Raw genomic sequence first — 17001 nt, forward strand, 5'->3', positions numbered from 1 at the left:
TAAGTTTCCCTCAGGACTTTTGTAAAAGCCAAAATATGACCACACACCTCAGATTTGGTCCTCTTAAAAGGCAGAAAAATCCAGGAAAAAATCAGGTGAAGGTGGGGAAGAAAAGACTTCAAATGACCGCTCTGTTGCAAAGCTACTTGCCTCACTCCAGTCGCTCTCCATTTTAGCGAGTCTGACAGCAGCTGTCAATTAATCCCTCACAGATACACGCCCCCCCGCTCAGCCCCGCCCTCGATTCGTCCCCTCTATCTCCGCTGGGGTCTGCCCACTTTTCCAGCATTTTTCAAATATTACCAGTGGGTGGAGTCAGACTCTGACCAGGGGTTTGGTTACCCTTTAAATGTATTAACTAACATGGACTAACAATGAGCAATACATTTGTTACTGTATTTGTTAATCTTTGTTAACGTTAGTTAATAAAAATAATTTTTTGTTCATGTTAGTTCAAGGTGCATTAACTAATGTTAACAAATACAACTTTTGATTTTAATAATGTATTAGTAAATGTTATAATTAATATTAACTAACATTAATAAATGCTGAAGAAGTATTGTTCATTCTTAGTTCATGTTAACTAAGGTAGTTAACTAATGTAACCTTATTGTAAAGTGTTACCGGAATATCAAATATTGAGTGGCACAAATTGGCCATTTCAAATTCTCAATGTTGACGATCCTGCATGAAATTAACTGCATAACATAATAAAATCCCACTACTTATGTTGATTATTTTCCTCACTGGTCTTACCTGTCGTCTCTTTAAATAGTCGAGTGCGATCTGTACATTCTGGAGTCTGTGGAAGCGCATGCGACCCTTCTCTCGCGGCTGTGAGGGAGAGAGAGAGAAGCCATCAGTACATGTATGATCACACACATCGAGCTCTCGGCACACACACACTCACCGTACCGACACACACAAGCTCTGCCTGTGGAGGAGAGAGAAACTCACAGAGAGAACTGCACATCAATCCCTCTCTGAACGCCTGGCTAAAGCAGATGATGTTTCTTGCTAACTTCACACATGTACATGACAGGTTTGCACTAATTTTATGAAGCCTTGAAGAAACACAAAGCCAAACGCAAGGTCAAAGATGCAGAGTGGGCCGAGACTGATGCGGGAAGCAAAAGAAATGGGAATTAAGCAGGTGTAAAGAAAGAGAAAATCTACACTGTCCAGCTGAAACATAGAAAAAGCCTCAATTCAGCTCAGATGTTCTCATCAAACTTAATGTACAGTGTGACCAAAGAGAAATGAGATCCGTTGAGCAGATGATGGATGACTTTTAGCGAGTCATCGTTTGCTTTGCCCAATAGAGCAATAGGGTCTGGAAGTAAAGGACTGTCATTAGTTCCATGTATTGTGTTCACAGAGTAGTCAGAAATGACTCAATGTTCTATCAATCAAAGCCGAAAGGTTTTTATCACATGAAATGACACTTTTGATTAAAGACAAGTATGTGTAATTTTCTGAAATCATGATGAACATTAAAGGACCCCATGAAATGCTTTGACAAATACAGATGGCAAATATCAAAACCACAGCAAAAACTAATACTAGGCTAACTAATGTAAGTAAAAAGTCCTCGAACAATTATAGTAATAAAATAAGAACAAAGAATCAAATTATAAGCGATAAGCAAGTGATGATGTAGTTTATGTAGTTCGCATCACCCTGGTTCTCTCGACAAAAACTTGATAGGATTTTTCCATTGGCTTTTGGATTATTGCAGAAAATAAGCTTCGTGACCAACTGATTAATTTATTAGATATTAGTATTTTTTCGCCTAAAGCTTTCAGCTCTGTGATTGGTGGTCCAGCTGTGAAGTTACCAAGCAATAGCAAGTCAACGAGAGACTCATTTTCAAATGACAGGAAAATCGACCAATCAAATCATATTTTCCCTCTAAATGGGTGGGGCTGTTAGGGCTGGGCGATATGGCCAAAAAATCATATCTCGGTATTTTTTGGTTAAATGGCGATATACGATATATATCTCGGTACTTTCTACGTTTTTCTATTTGGATAAAGAAAATGTATTTATTTAAAAAAAATAAAAAATCACATCCTGCTCAATGATATCCAAACAATGTTGATATTGAAGGATATGAAAACAAATAGGGAATGTAATGTAGGCTATGCAATATATTATGTGCAAAAAGGTGGTTAAAATCACATTACATTCTAACATTGTAACTAGGGATGCTCCGATCGATCGGCATCGGCCTATATTCACATTTTATGACTCGATCGGTACTCACTAAACTTGGCCGATCTCACAAACCGATCACAATTTGATGACGTCAAAACGTGAGAAGGTAGGCTACATGATGCGTGGGGACTTAAATGATTTGGCAGTCATGTCATCACCGGTGTGGAATTACTATGATGTGTCGAGAAACAGCTATTTGCCATGTATGTTTCAAAGGAATCTCATGTGGAGGAGAATTGTCCTCCAGAGAGATCGGCTTCTGAAAAGTAGCTTCGCTCGCTCAGTCACACAGCGCCGCTCGCTCAGAACGCCCGCAGTGACGCGCTGGTTAGGAAATATGTGAAATAAATTGGGCTGCCCGTGCACAACTAAAGTTTTCTAGCTGACAAGTAGTAGTTCATTTAAGCCATTAGTCTAATCGCATATTTATATTAATTTAATTACTTAAATATATATATATGGGAGAAAATACTAAACCATAATGAGCGTTATCGTAATATTGTCTATATTCCGCATATCAAGCGCATGCATAAAGCTTGCCACAAAGAACCGGCAAAAGTAATGTTTAAGCAGCATTATACATTTAATGTAAAACATAGTGTTTTCTGGCTGCAAAGATACAGTTGGAGATGTTGACGCCATCTTCGCAGTAGTGAACGCGTATAGAGAGAAATGCACACTTCATACGGATTAGACTAGCAGAGAGTACACCATTTCTTATCGATTTGAATGTTTGTTTGTTTTTTTAAGCATTTCAAGCTTTCTATATGTTCTCAGGTCTGTGAGGCAAGTCATTTATACGCCGAGTTTCGGTTCATTTATGAGACGCGCTCCAGTTCACGCGCGGGCGCCTCCGTCCTATATTGTCTGCTATATTTCGCTTTTTTATTTATTAAATCCAGCCAATTGGTTGATGAAACATTGATTGAAATTAAGATACAATTTTTACAAAACGAAATTCACTTTAAAGAATGGCTTTCTACAAAACAAAACTTAATTAAGTGGTCAAAATCATGTCTGACCCACTCCAAATGTCTCCTGATATATTGGGCATCTTATGATCTTATTTTACTCATCTCATGCGGTTCCTTTTTCAAATAATCCCCATAGATGAAATAAAAAAAGAACATTATATTATATAAAACAAATATGAAATGTATATTTACGTTTTAATATATATAAAGGTCAGACCACTCCGCTTTTCTCACTTGTGTGGCCTATACATGCATCTGTGCGTGCATATGGGGGAGGGTGCGATTTTTGAATATTATTTTTGCTTGAAATGCCCATCGCTTCTAATGAGTAGCATCAAACTACTCCAATTTGGTCTTTTAGGAGTTTAAATTATTTATTTATTTATTTAATGTTTGTCCTGCTCAGACTTGTATTGGACAAGGTTTAAGTTACATCAGACTTCTCTATTTTAGGTGATTAAATGTTAATGTTGTCCTCCAAAGTCTCCTGACAGTGAAATGGACATATTTGTTTGATTTGTTTGAACATTTACAGATGGAGAATATACCTGTGAAATGTAAGTTAAGCACTGATGAAAGCACTACGTCTCAAACGCATTAAACAGCGCAAGTATTTATCTGTCATTTAGCAACAGTATCAGGGCAAGCTGCTTTAAACTTGTTAACTATATCTTACCAGTTATTTTGAAGCGCTTAATAAGCTTGTGTCATGTTTAGGACAAATTGTAGTATGTACTTTCACTGCATGAGCTCACACTGCGTACTCCACTATTTTTCAGATGTGCTCGTATCAAACTACTGTATCGATATAAACGGTATTGCCTCATTCCATATCGTTTAAAAAAAATATCGATATATTGTACAAACTCGATATACCGCCCAGCCCTAGGGCTTGTTATCATTATGTTTATGATGCGTTCTGCCCACTGTGGGGAACACCATAAAAAAATTAATGAGGACATCGTTGCTAATTTATTATACATGCCGTTTTCTAGATTAACTTTTAAAGAAAAACTGGATTTAGCAAATTAATCTTATTTTGTGCAGTTTTTAAAGCATTTCAACCCCAGTTATTATAAGCAAATCTACCCCTGGATGACAGCATCAATCTAGAGGCTAAAGCTTTCCTGCTGGAATTGTTTGCTGTTTGGGTAAGTTATTTACGTCCCAGGGCGTAATTATTATGTGTGCAATGTTTTGGTGTTTTTTTTTTCTTTCTTTGTTCTCTCTCTCTCATTCTCTCATGTCCAAATGGGGGCCAGCTGATACGAATTACTATCATCTCCTGGTTCCCACTGATTGGCTCCTGACTAGGGAAGTTCGTGGATAAAGCTGGAAAGGAAAAGCCAGTTGGGGGAGATCCTCTTTTGACTCCAGGGTGCCCAGACTGTCTTCTCCTGCCTCACCCCTTTGCATGTGTGTTAAGAGCAATTGTACATCTTGTTGTCAATTGCTGACATTGTTGATTGTTGTTGATCTGAACAGACTTGGACTGCGGTTAAACCAGCTCTTCTTATATTCTTCAAACCAGTTACCAGACTCCTTTTTGATTTAAGTTTATTTTGGAAGCAGTAGGGAGGAGGATGCCATTTATGTTATGTCCACCTTTTTCTCCTGTGTTTGGCTAGAGAGGGAGTGAGGTAAGGTATTTGTTATTCTTTTCTATCTTATTTTGAAAGGTTAAGAAGGCTTTTCTCCTATAGTCAGAACTTTATGTTTATTGTTTTGGCCTTGTCCCCTCCTGAAGCCTATTGACGCTTTCCGTTTCCTTTTGTACTTTGGATCAATCCAAATAAAGTCTTTTTGAGTTCTAAAAATCTGTGTGATTTGTGGAGTGAGACAGGGGAGGAGAGTTCTTGGGTGCCAACTTGTTGATAATTTCCTTGTTACTGCCTCCCTGACCCCTTAGACTGGGGAGGCACGTAACAGTTACGTGACTGATTTTATTCTGGGACTACATGACATTCCTCCAGGGTTGCTGACATCACTAACCCGAATAAACCCCTCCTCCGAGAATACTAAATAAAGTGGCGAGGCCATTTTAGATTGCGTTGGAGAAAAGTTGTTGTGGTATAGTAGGCTGTTGTTGCCGCAATGCCGTCCAAACGCTGTTATTTTTATCCGGATTGCAGGTCCACTTTGTTCAGCCTTCCTAGGGGCGGGGGAGTTAGGGATCAATGGTTAAAATTTATTTTTAACTCGTTCCCTCATAATTATTGCCCAAATCTCGCTCTCTGTGCTGCACACGGAGGAAAGCTTCCACAATCTTCGCAAGCACAATGCAGTATTCGCAAAACGGCTTGTCCTGAAAGATGGAGCAGTTCCAACTTAAAGAACAGAAGCTGTTGTTTACGGGCCACAACCTGTAAGTATGATTTATTTTTCGTCGATGTGTTTTCCTGCAATAGTTCGTATTAATTGTACATTGTAGCAAGGAAGTAAACAAATGACTAAAATTGTTAAATGCTCATTGATACTGAACGTTATCCGACAAACACCTAACGTTACAAACTTTTTTTTAATCTCAACAGCGAACTTGTAATTAGTGTAAATTATTCTTTGATTAGAGCTTTTATGTATTGTTTATCGCTTGTTTATCTACAGTCATGCTAAGCATGGTTCTGTGTTTGATTTGGCTACTGTAGTAAAGCCAATGTTTAGTGTTCGTTTTGGGTTAATAGTTCTGGTGACAGATATTTGGCTACAATCGATCTAAAAATACAAAAGTAACGGTGCCATACAGTCAGTAACGATCACTATAGATCCGCAGTCTTTACTCAAAAAAATCCCTTTGAGGACTGTAACGTTAGTATAATTTGTTAGAACGATTATATGAAATTCTTGTTTATGAAGCTTATTTTTTATTAGTGATCGACCGATATTGATTTTTTATAACCGATACCGATACAGATTATTTGCATGTGTATGTGCCCGATAACCGATATGCAGAACCGATATTTATTTACTGTTATACTTCTGTTTTTGGCACAATTATTACAACACAAATGAACTGAACAAACCATTTTATTTATAACAATCACTCCCTCCTTGCATACAAAAAAAACAAAACCTTTATATTTATACACAAATAAATAGAGGGGTCTGAGTCCAAAAAATAAAGTGCACTGTTACTAAGTGTCTTTGTTTAAAAATAAAAGCTTTGATGAGGTAAAAAATAAAGCACAAAAACTATTCTAACATATTTGGATATGTTTATTTGTTTTCATAAATGGTAAACTAATCAAATTACAATAAAAACATTTATATTATTACATTATATAATTTATATCTAAATTATACATATCATTTATAAGCATCAGCAGCAACAATGTTAACAATAGGCAAAATAAATGTTAAAAGTCTAATGTTTTCATATGGAAAAAATAATTGACAGGGGAGTCATATCACCTTTGCAGAAATGTAATTCATTTTAAACAGTTTTAGAAGGTTTATGTGCCGTTTAATAGGTTTAAACTAAGAGTGAGGAATAATTCATGGGTAATATTAATTCACTGCATAATATTAGCTGGAATAGCCTATAACATCAGGAAAGTAACAAACAAAACAGCATATACATCATTGCATTTTCCAACTAGTATGTTATTAATTATTATTAATATTTTTGTCGGTCTAGATCATGAAATGCTTTATGACAAAGTGCTGTTTATCTATGCATTTACACAGAACTATAACATTAGGCTATACGTTACTCAACCGCGATCGCGCGTGCAGATAATAAATAATTAATTTCCACAAAGCGGTATATTTAGATGTGTATTAGCGAAATAATTGCTATGTAGTAAATGATAATATAATCTAGGGTGTTTAAACAAGATAATCTTGTCAAAAGTTTCATTCAGTGGCCGTGCTTGAGCATTCCTGATCATCAACCCAGTGAGTGCTCAGCAATATGAGCGAACTTTTGTTTCGAGACTAATGGTGAGCAAATACAACAGATAGAGAATTAAATTCAGCGCTTTTATTTTCAACATGCACTCATTCATGTCTGTTTTATTTAATTCATGTAAAGTTACGTCTTTATTGGGGAAGGACATGACGGATTACGCTACGTGGCTCAATGAGTTCGTCTCAATTTTTTAGAACCAAGCTGCATAAATAAACTATATCAGGCATTTATGTCTCAAATCTCATTTCTGCATGCATGTCTGTTATGTTAAATAAAGTTGAATAATTAAAGCAAAGCAAGTAGAACATATACTTTACCTGTGCACAGAGTTGTTATTGATTGATCTCCTCAGACGGGGGCTGCAATGGCGGAATTCTCAAAACGGCCACAAGATGGCGCCGTTTATCGGAAAATCCGATATTACAAAACCGATTCCCGATTATGGGAAAATGCTTAAATATCGGGAAAAATATCGGTAAACCGATACATCGGTCGATCACTATTTTTTATAATACTATAATAATTAGTACAATTTAATTACAGCGTATCTAAAAAGTAATGAGACCGAAACAACAACAAAAAACAAACCTTTCTGAAACGTCGTTTAACAGCCGTTCTTGAACAGGTTCTGCTCGATCATCTTCACTGACATTCTCTGGGTCCGATTGGTTTTATTGACGCCATTGTTTATAATACACCAAAGCACAAACTACCGGTAAAGGTAAGGGGCGTGACGTTTCCGAAAAACGTGCACTAGGCGGTTAGCGAATCACAACACACTGGGCCAGCTAACCAATCTGAGCTAACCAATTGCATATTTTTGAGGGACTGGCTTCATAGAACCCGGAAACCATCCGACCGTTTTTACAAGGAATGAAAGAGCAGTGTAGAATAAAGGTAAATTATATGAAAAATAATGCAATTTTTTAAAAACAAAGCATAAACACATGTTACAGTGCACCCCACAAACACAATCAAGCCTTCAAAAAAATGTGTTTTACCACCCCTTTAAATCGGCTGCGGTGCCAGTCTAATAATATGATTTATAATCAACATGCAGTAGTGTCATGATGCATCGGCTTGCATAAAATTGTGTTGGTTTTGTGGCCAGTTGCCACCATATTCCGCTGAAAAGCGCTGATTGTGTGATGCAATTATTTGTTATGATGATTTGCTTTGTATTCATTTTTGTTTAATTTCTTAATGTAAAATGCAGTGTTATAGAACAGGACACAGTAAGCTAGGCTAAGTTTACTTTTTTCCCGATGAGTGAAGGGGCTGAGTGGGCTAAGGTTCGAGAGTCACGGTTCACTACTGCAGTATATACAAACTTCAAACTCAAAACGTACTCAGTTACTTATGTATCCTTGGTTCCCTGAGATACGGGAACGAGTACCGGGTAGCTAGATGCTTTTATGGGGAAAAATCCTTTTTCTCCAAATTCTGAAGCCTTTTTAGATCACGCAGTGAAACTGCACTACTATTGGTTAGTGCAGAGCAATTAAACAAACCAATGGGGAGGCAGCGGAGCTGAACGAGCCTATGGCAGAGAAGCGCGCCAGGATGCCTTGAGGCGTTAGCAGAGCCCAGAGGAACCAAGACATGATAGGGAATACTCATTTTGCTAGGGGCTCAGACGTAGGTCGGAGCCGCCTAGGAACACAAAACAGGGAGAGCTCGCGGAGGTCTATCCTGCCCTAGACAATCACTCCAAGAAAAACCTGTATAGCCAAGGCACTACAATGGCCGAGAGCTGGTCAGGTAAGAGGAGGCAATAGCCTGTTAACAGTGGCCCGATCCTTGATCAGAGCCACGAAGGTATTAAAGCAATAGGCGATAGCCACAGAGTTAACCCATATAGTAGGGGGGAGAGTTCATAGTGGTTTGGGGTTAGCTGAGGCCAAATCCACAAGATCGAAAGGACTTGTGCCTGCAGAGCAGGAACTTCTAGATTGTAGAACCCGGTAAATATGGACGGCGAGGACCAGCCGGACACACCACTGGTCCAGACCCAGGACGAGGCCATGTTTCTGGTGGAATGAGCTCTTACTCCGATGGGGTATAGTAGGCCCATCAAGGAGTAGGCTAGTGCAATAGCGTCTACTATCCATCTGGATAGCCTCTGATTTGTGACCGGATGCCCTTTGGTGCGGCCCCCGAAGCATAAAAAAAGCTGTTCCGTGTGTCTAAAAGAGGCGGAACACTATGTATATTCTCAAAGCCCTGACAGGGCAGAGTAAAGGCAAGCTCTCGATCGTCCGCAGATGGAGTGCTGAGAGGCAGATGTTGCAGTCGTTTGGCTCAAATTCCAGGCATGAGGCGCTCACAGAGAGTACCTGTATGTCACCCACACGCTTGACTGATGCTAATGCTAGTAGAAGTATGTTCTTTAGCATCAGCAGTCGCAGGTTGACTGACTGGAGTGGATCAAAGGGAGGGCTCCTGATAGCCCTTAGCACTGTAGACAAGTCCCATGTAGGGACGGTAAGGGGGCGAGGCAGGTTCAGCCTCCTGGATACCTTCATGAAACGAACCACAAGGTTGTTTCTGCCCACAGTTTGGCCAACCACAGAGGCGTTGAACGCTGCTATGGCTGCCACAGAGACCTTGAGAGTGGAGGGAGGGCCCTTATCCAGCAGCTCCGGCAGGAAAGAAAATATCAAAGATATGACGCAAGATAGAGGGTCTGCGCTCCGAGCTGTGCACCAGGGGGAGAACACAGACCATTTAAGGGCATAGAGGCGTCGTGTAGACAGGGTTCTAGCCTCGGAAAAGCCTCTAGCCTTTTTTTTTTTTTTTTTTATTCGTTTAGCTGACGCTTTTATCCAAAGCGACTTACAACTGCTATGTATTTCAGAGGTCGCAAGCCTCTGGAGCAACTAGGGGTGAAGTGTCTTGCTCAGGGACACATTGGTGTCTCACAGTGGATTCGAACCCGGGTCTCTCACACCAAAGGCATGTGTCTTATCCACTGCGCCATCACCACCCCCATTGTGTTTAAAACTCTCGCAGGGAGGTCCATAGGCTCCCATCGAGAGGCCAAAGGTGCAGTGCCTACAACTCGGGTTGGGGGTGCCAAATCGTCCTGTTCGCCTGAGAGAGGAGCTCCCACACCAGACTGGAACCAACAAGTATTCCTCCAAGGGGCCAGGGCTGACACGCAGGCTGGGCTGATACGTAGTCGTCTGTGATGCCTGACATGCGCTGGTACTCGAGGTTTCAACCAGTACTGTAAGGGCCGAATATGCTGCAGACCTGGTACTGGAGATGCAGAGGCCGTTAGGTCCAGTATTCTCTGAACGATGGGAGAGGCTCTAATTTTGAAGGAGGCCTTCAAATATAGCCCGCGTTGTTGTTTTGGTAGCGTGCAGGGCCAGATCAGTTGCGCTGCGCAGCTCTATAAACGTGGCCTTGTCCAGACTCATCCATGCTGCGGAGGAGTTTTGCCTGGTAGACCTGAACATGGCCTTGAAGCACGGGAAAAACGGTGCTAGTCGCTGATGAGGGGCCTGATGGCGCCCCGGCAGTAACCACTCGTCTAACTGGCTACATGTGGTCTCTTCAGGGGCAGCCCACTCCAGTCCAAGCTCCTCAACAGCCTTTCAAAGGACGCGGAGAAGCTCGGTGTCAATCCAGCCCTTGGGTCGGTAGGCTCTCTTGGCAGCGAGGGGGCGGGGTCATCCACCGAGCCAAACCAATCCTTGGCATCAGAGGCCGCCAACAACATGCTGTTGTCATGGGGATTCTCGTCGGACCCCCCGAATGAGACCATACCGCTCGCGCTGACAGAGGGGCGTTGGTCTGGATGAGAAAGCAGCTAGGGAGAAATCTCTCTATGTGGAAGAGAACGAGGCACGCGGGACTTGAGCCGGTGTGAGCTCGCTCAACTCCGAGAGTTGAACCCCTTTGCCCCGCAGTTTTTCCTCCGAGGTTCCAAGGAGGACGACAACGCGAGGATGCAAGGGGCGGGATCGCTCTCTGAAAAGAAAGTGATTCGTGAACACAGAGAGGTAAGACTCATGCTCTCACAGTGACAGGTCTCAACATCGCAATTGGCTCCTTTAGAAAGTGAAATAAGCTCTTTTTTTGAAGGAAAAAATCTCTTTCAGACTTGACGGATGGCGGCAGGGGAGATCGCTGAATCAGCTGCTTGCAGGAGCGGAGCGGCTCGCGAGCAGTGGGCGGTATCGGCGGTGAGCTGATGCCAGCGCGCTGATTCAGGTGGATCCGCTGCTTTGCTGGTCAATGGCGAGAAGGCTTGAATCCTCAAAGTGTCAGCTAAGAGAAGTGTCGTCACTGAAGGAGAATTGATTGAGGATCCTATGCCAGAATGCCTGCTTTTAAAATCAGACGCCAGGCCCATTCTGGTGCGCTCTGGTGGGCTTCTCTGCCATAGGCTCGTGCAGCTCCGCTGCCTCGCCATTAGTTTGTTTTATTGCTCTGCACGAACCAATGGCAGTGCAGTTTCACTGCATAATTAAAAAGGCTTCAGAATTCGGAGAATAATCAGTTTTCCCTATAACAGCGTCTAGCAACGAAGTATGAGTAAAGTTTCAAAAGGGAACTTTGATTTCATGGGGTCTTTAACACACTCTTGAAGCGAAAGGAACTTGAATCAGGCCTTTAGTTCACAGCTCAAGCTTCTGTGTTGAGAAAGGACCAAGCTGGCATTCTAGAGCTCTCCACAGAAACCCCAGAAGGCAATATTTGGTGATTATGAACATGATATTTACCCATCCCTCTGGCTTCAACCTAACTATCAGGTGAATTTGTAAATATGGGGAATGTTCTAGATGCCTACAGTCCACTGATGAGAAGCTTAGCTTCTCTGGGTTCAGCACTCCAGTTAATATCACACCACTCGCTACATTAGTCCTGTTACTGAGGGGGCAGGAGGACACGTGTCCACACATACCCCCTTATCCTCATCATCATCATCGTGGTCACGTCCATGCCGCTCAACCGTGCATGCGTCAGCCGCACTCACCAACCGTAACGTCTTCAGAAAATCACGCTCCCTTGGCTTACCGTGAGAACGTGAGCACGAGAGAGAGACACACATACAGACACAGAAACAGGTGGACACATAAGAGATGGACAGAAGAAGAAAATGAGAAGGACAAAAGACAAGGAGGAAAAGAAACAGGGTGTCAACAAAAGAAAGGGGGCACTTCTCTAAAGTGATGAGAAGGTCTGTCCGCAGCCAAACTAAAGACTCACATCACAAAATGACCGGACTTAACACACTAAAAGCTTTTGGAGGAATTCTCAGTCAAAATAAACTCAGTCCCTCAGTTTTAACAGAGTTTCTGATTTCTAAGATGCTTCGGATAAAATAATCTTCTAAACGAATAAATGTAGGTGTTATGTCAATAATTTGATCCAGACTAAAACTAATATGTATTAGTTTTATATATATGTATATACATTTCTGTATATGTCCTGTTAGAAAGGAAGTTGTTATATTTTTTGAAGCCTAATAAATGTTTTAAAAAATTTTTTATAGCTTTCAATTGTAATGATGGAATCACTGTAATGTTGGATGGCTATAATTTATGATCAAAATTGTGGTGGGAGAGGGAGGGGGGGCATTTTTATCCAGACATAAATGGCTTATTGATCATTATAGGTGTTATCAATCATTTAGTTGTTGTTGCTAGTTTGAGTTAAGAAATACACATTTCAGAATTATCACTAATCTGTGTGTGCATTTTCCTTAAGAACCAAGCAAGTTGACTCATGAAACCATTTGTTTATTACATCGCAATCGCAATATTGACCTCAATAATCGCAATATGTCATTTTGCCCAAATCGTGCAGCCCTACTTTTGACGTCAGATTCAAGTTTCGTCCCAAAAAGCCAAAGCGGTGCAGAGATACAGCCTTACGCCCACTTTGGCGCGATTGTCATCAAAATCATAAGAAAATTTGTCAGGAACGATTTTGTATATTGCAAAAAAGTGATATTTGTTTTTGGCTCAGCCGCACCATCATCTAAGCAAAATTTGGGGAAAGTTGGTCAAAATTTGTTCAAGTTAAAATGTTGGACTTCTTTTTTAGGGCGGAGGTAATTGTAAACATGGCATGCTCTGGATCCAGAGGGGAAAAAGGATTTTCTTTCTAGGCCTTAGAGTTTAAAAGTTATTAGTGCAAACATCAGTGCATCTTTGGCCCATTGGTGGCGCTAGAAGAAAGATAGAAACTCCAAATTTGCTATGGTCTATATATGGTTTATATCTAAATTATAATATTCAACTCACAATCAGAAGAATGAATTATTACTTACATTTCTCTTAGGATTAATTGCTGATGGTTTTAAAAACATTTTCTGCTAGATAAGTAATTGTGAACTATTTTCTAAAATGAAAGATCTCACTTCTTCACAAGTCTGACAAACTGCTGAACCTTCAAAAGAATGCTGATGCTCTCGTGAAGGTTTCCATGTGACGTGTACAGGCATTAATCTTAGGCACTGACCCAGTTGTTTGACATACTGCTGTCCCTGAGTTTTAATGCCCCCATTAAACGGGTTGAATACAATTTTTCTTCCTGTTGTGATGATGTATTTACAATTAGACAGGAAGTTAGGGAAGGAACGTTTGTTTGTTTTTTTGTTTTTTTGTCTGTTAATTTGTTTGTCATTGTTTATTTGTTTGTCACCTAAAGTCATTAAGTTTAAGTCACAGCCCAGTAAAATATGGCTAGACCAGCATACTGTCTTTGTCATCTAACAGGCATTGACTAAAAGCCACAAAATTATTTCATGAGGTCTTAAAAATATATTACACACAATCCCAGACCTATCAAATATAATCAGCTAGTGTACTGTACAGCACATCTGATGCTGAATGAGAATTCCCCCAAAGCTGACACTGAATGTATTGTAACACAATACACAACTGGACCTGAATTAATGTAAAACTGCTATTATAGTGTGAATATGAAGGGTTTGTTGTACACTAGCGTGTAAATATGCATAAGCAAGTTCACATATTACACTATTAACACTGATGTTTTAGCTGCTGTAAAGCATGAGTGTGCAGGAACTGGTTACGTCACTTTTAGCAAAGCTTTTCAGTGTGTGAGCATTTAATCGGCCTGCTGGATTAGTAACACACACACACACACACAGATGTGGACTGGTGTGGATGGTGAATCTAAGATGCCCCCTTCTAAAACAGCAAGTGACTGCACACGTGTTCAAGAATCCCGCTTCAAGACTGCTTTTCAAGTGTGTTTCAGTTTCAGTGATTATTGAACAATACTCACCAGTGTCTCACCGGACAACACCTCCAAAAGGGAGATCAGGTTATGTCCATCTCGCAAATCTTCATACAGGTCGTTCACGTGCTTTCGTACCTGCCACAAAGTGAGAAGAGATTGTATGAAAACATCAATTAGGGGTGTAACAATTCACAGATTTTCTTGGTGCATATTTACAAATCCTGCCAATGCATATGCACTGATCTTGAAACATGGGTTCCCTTTCGTTGTCACTCCGAGTTACGTCGGATGACGACGAATGGGGTTTCGCTTAGAAAGCCTATCAACTTCGAGTATTACAAAACGAGCCAATGGCAAAGAAATGCCATGGGTCTGCGGAATTTGCATGACGTAACTCCGCCCCACCTCGTGGGTATAAAAGGAGGACGCCAGCAACAGGCAGATATGTTTTCGCTTCGGAGCCAAGTGTAATTCTTCACTCCTTAAGCTATCTCTGATTGTCAGCTTCTTACGAGACGAGCAACTCTCCAGTGTTGGTGTGACGGCGATCTCCCGGCGAGTGCACACTTCCTGCTTATCTGAGCGTGGTTTGCCAGCGAGTGTGTTCTCCGCGGGCGCTTCAGCACTGAGTTTCTCTCACAAAAAGAGCTTGCACGCGGCACGTCTTTTTAAAGATGCCTCGCCCGTGCACTTCTGGTTGCGGTCGACTGGTGTCTGACTCTGATGGGCACGAGCGCTGCTTGGTGTGTTTGGGCTTTGATCACGCTAAAGCAGCGCTCGTGGATGAGTCATGTTCTTTCTGTGGGAACCTGACCATCGCAACACTTAGATCGAGACTCAAGGATCTCGCAAGAGTGAGAGTCCCCTCATCCACACCCCGATCTAGCGCCTCCTCGAGAGGCTCTACTTCGGCTGGTGGCCAGGGTGATCTGAGGGTGACTGTGTGGAACAAAGCGCCGACTATGTGTCCGTGCCCCGCAGCACCTTCTCCAGTGTTGCAACCCGCGAGCGTTCAGGGGATCATCGCGGGACCGTCCTTTGAGGTCCCGCGGGTGTCCTTTGGCGCTCCAGAGGAAGATGCGATGTTGATCGCAGCATCACTAGGCGGGTCTGATTCGTCTGGAAGTGACGACTCGTCACAGCTGCCACCCTCGGGTGTGAATACGGCTGTGGCTCAGTCTGATCCAGAGATGACGGCCATGCTTTCCCGGGCGGCTGGACGATTGGTTTTTGGGTGCAGCTGTGGCTTCCCGTCCTCAGCCTGCCCCAATACCTTTCTTCCCGGACGTGCATGATGAAATCTCGAAGTCCTGGAAGACTCCCATGTCTTCCCGCGACCGCTCGTTGATTTCATCCGCCTTTCCTCCCCTCGATGGGGCAGCCGCCCGTGGGTACACTGGGCTCCCCCCGGTTGAGCGCTCTGTTGCGATGCAGTTGTGTCCTCAGAGTGCCTCTTCTCGCGGCGAGCCTAAGCACCCATCCAAGGCCTGTAGGTTCTCGTCTACCCTAGTGGCGAAGTCCTACAGAGCGGCGGGACAGGCGGCTGCCTCTTTGCATGCCATGGCCACTCTGCAGGTCTATCAGGCGCAGATGCTAAGGGACATGCACGAGGGTAGGACGGACCCAGGGCTCTTCGATGAGCTGCGCGCCGCCACCGACCTCGCCCTCCGGGCGACGAAGGTGACCGCACGCTCCCTGGGTCTGGTGATGTCCACAGCTGTGGTCCAGGAGAGACACTTGTGGCTGAACCTGGCTGACATGCGGGACGCTGAGCGCTCTCGCCTGCTCGACTCCCCCATGTCCCAGGCCGGCCTATTCGGCGGTGCGGTGGAGGACTTCGCCCAACAGTTCTCCACCGCCCAGAAACAGACTGAGGCCATTAGGCACATTCTGCCCCGACGGCCCGCTGCTGCCTCCACCCAGCCGACCGGGCAGATCCCTCAGTCTGTTCGCCGCCGAGGGCGCCCTCCTGCGGCTCCCGCCCCTCCCGCCCGGCCCAAGCAGCAGCCTCCACCCAGGCCCGGTCGCGGAGGAAGCCGTAAGAAGGCGCCCCAGCCCTCTCCAGCCCCGCCCCCCGCTAAACGCCGGGCCAAGCGGCGCTCCTGAGACGGGCTGCTCAGGGATGCTGAAAATTACTTCTCAGGAGATGGTAGCAGGACCACTCCTTCCCCCGGTGGAGGGCCGGGGGAGAATCTTTTGTTCTCCACTCCCCGCTGCTCACCCACGGGTGGGCAGCACCCTAATGTGGTTAAAGAAAGAAGTAACATTCCCATCCCTGAGCACACAGAGTTCTCGGACGACACGGTGCGCCGCCTCCGAGCCGTGCACCCCTCGTCCCCCTCTGTCCCAGAGCCGGTTGGCAGCGCGCGCCGTCCCCGGACCGTGCCGCTCCCTTCCGCCTCTGTCGCCAGCCCCCTGGCAGAGCAGACCCCCGTGGAACGTTCTTCCTTCCCTGGTCTCCTCTGTCAGGGCGCGGTTAATGACTGTGCCCCCACACCGGGCCACTATGCCGTCCACGTCCGGGCCAGTCATTCCGCCCTGCTGCACCATCGGTGGGAAGTCTGTGGTCCGTATGACCCCGCTGGTACAGTTTTTGGGAGCCTGGCTAGAGCTCCCCCTCCTGTCCCGCTGGGTCGCACGGACGATCAGGCTCGGCTACGCGATTCAGTTCGTGCGGTC

At 43.6% G+C, this 17001-nt stretch overlaps 1 protein-coding gene across 1 annotated transcript in view; it reads right to left on the reverse strand.

Annotated features, from left to right (window-relative positions):
- dst (dystonin) overlaps positions 1–17001 on the reverse strand; it is a 241730-nt gene that overhangs the window by 167046 nt on the left and 57683 nt on the right. The window contains exons 4-6 of the mRNA XM_077230331.1: positions 14368–14457; positions 12014–12121; positions 757–834 (exon numbers count right to left, since the gene is read on the reverse strand). Of these exons, the coding sequence (XP_077086446.1) occupies positions 757–834; positions 12014–12121; positions 14368–14457 (276 nt within the window). The remainder of the gene's footprint in view (positions 1–756; positions 835–12013; positions 12122–14367; positions 14458–17001) is intronic.

Source organism: Siphateles boraxobius, unplaced genomic scaffold (genome assembly GCF_051911475.1).
Source record: "Siphateles boraxobius isolate OS27281-9 unplaced genomic scaffold, OSU_SipBor_1 142, whole genome shotgun sequence".
NCBI classification, from domain to species: domain Eukaryota; kingdom Metazoa; phylum Chordata; class Actinopteri; order Cypriniformes; family Leuciscidae; genus Siphateles; species Siphateles boraxobius.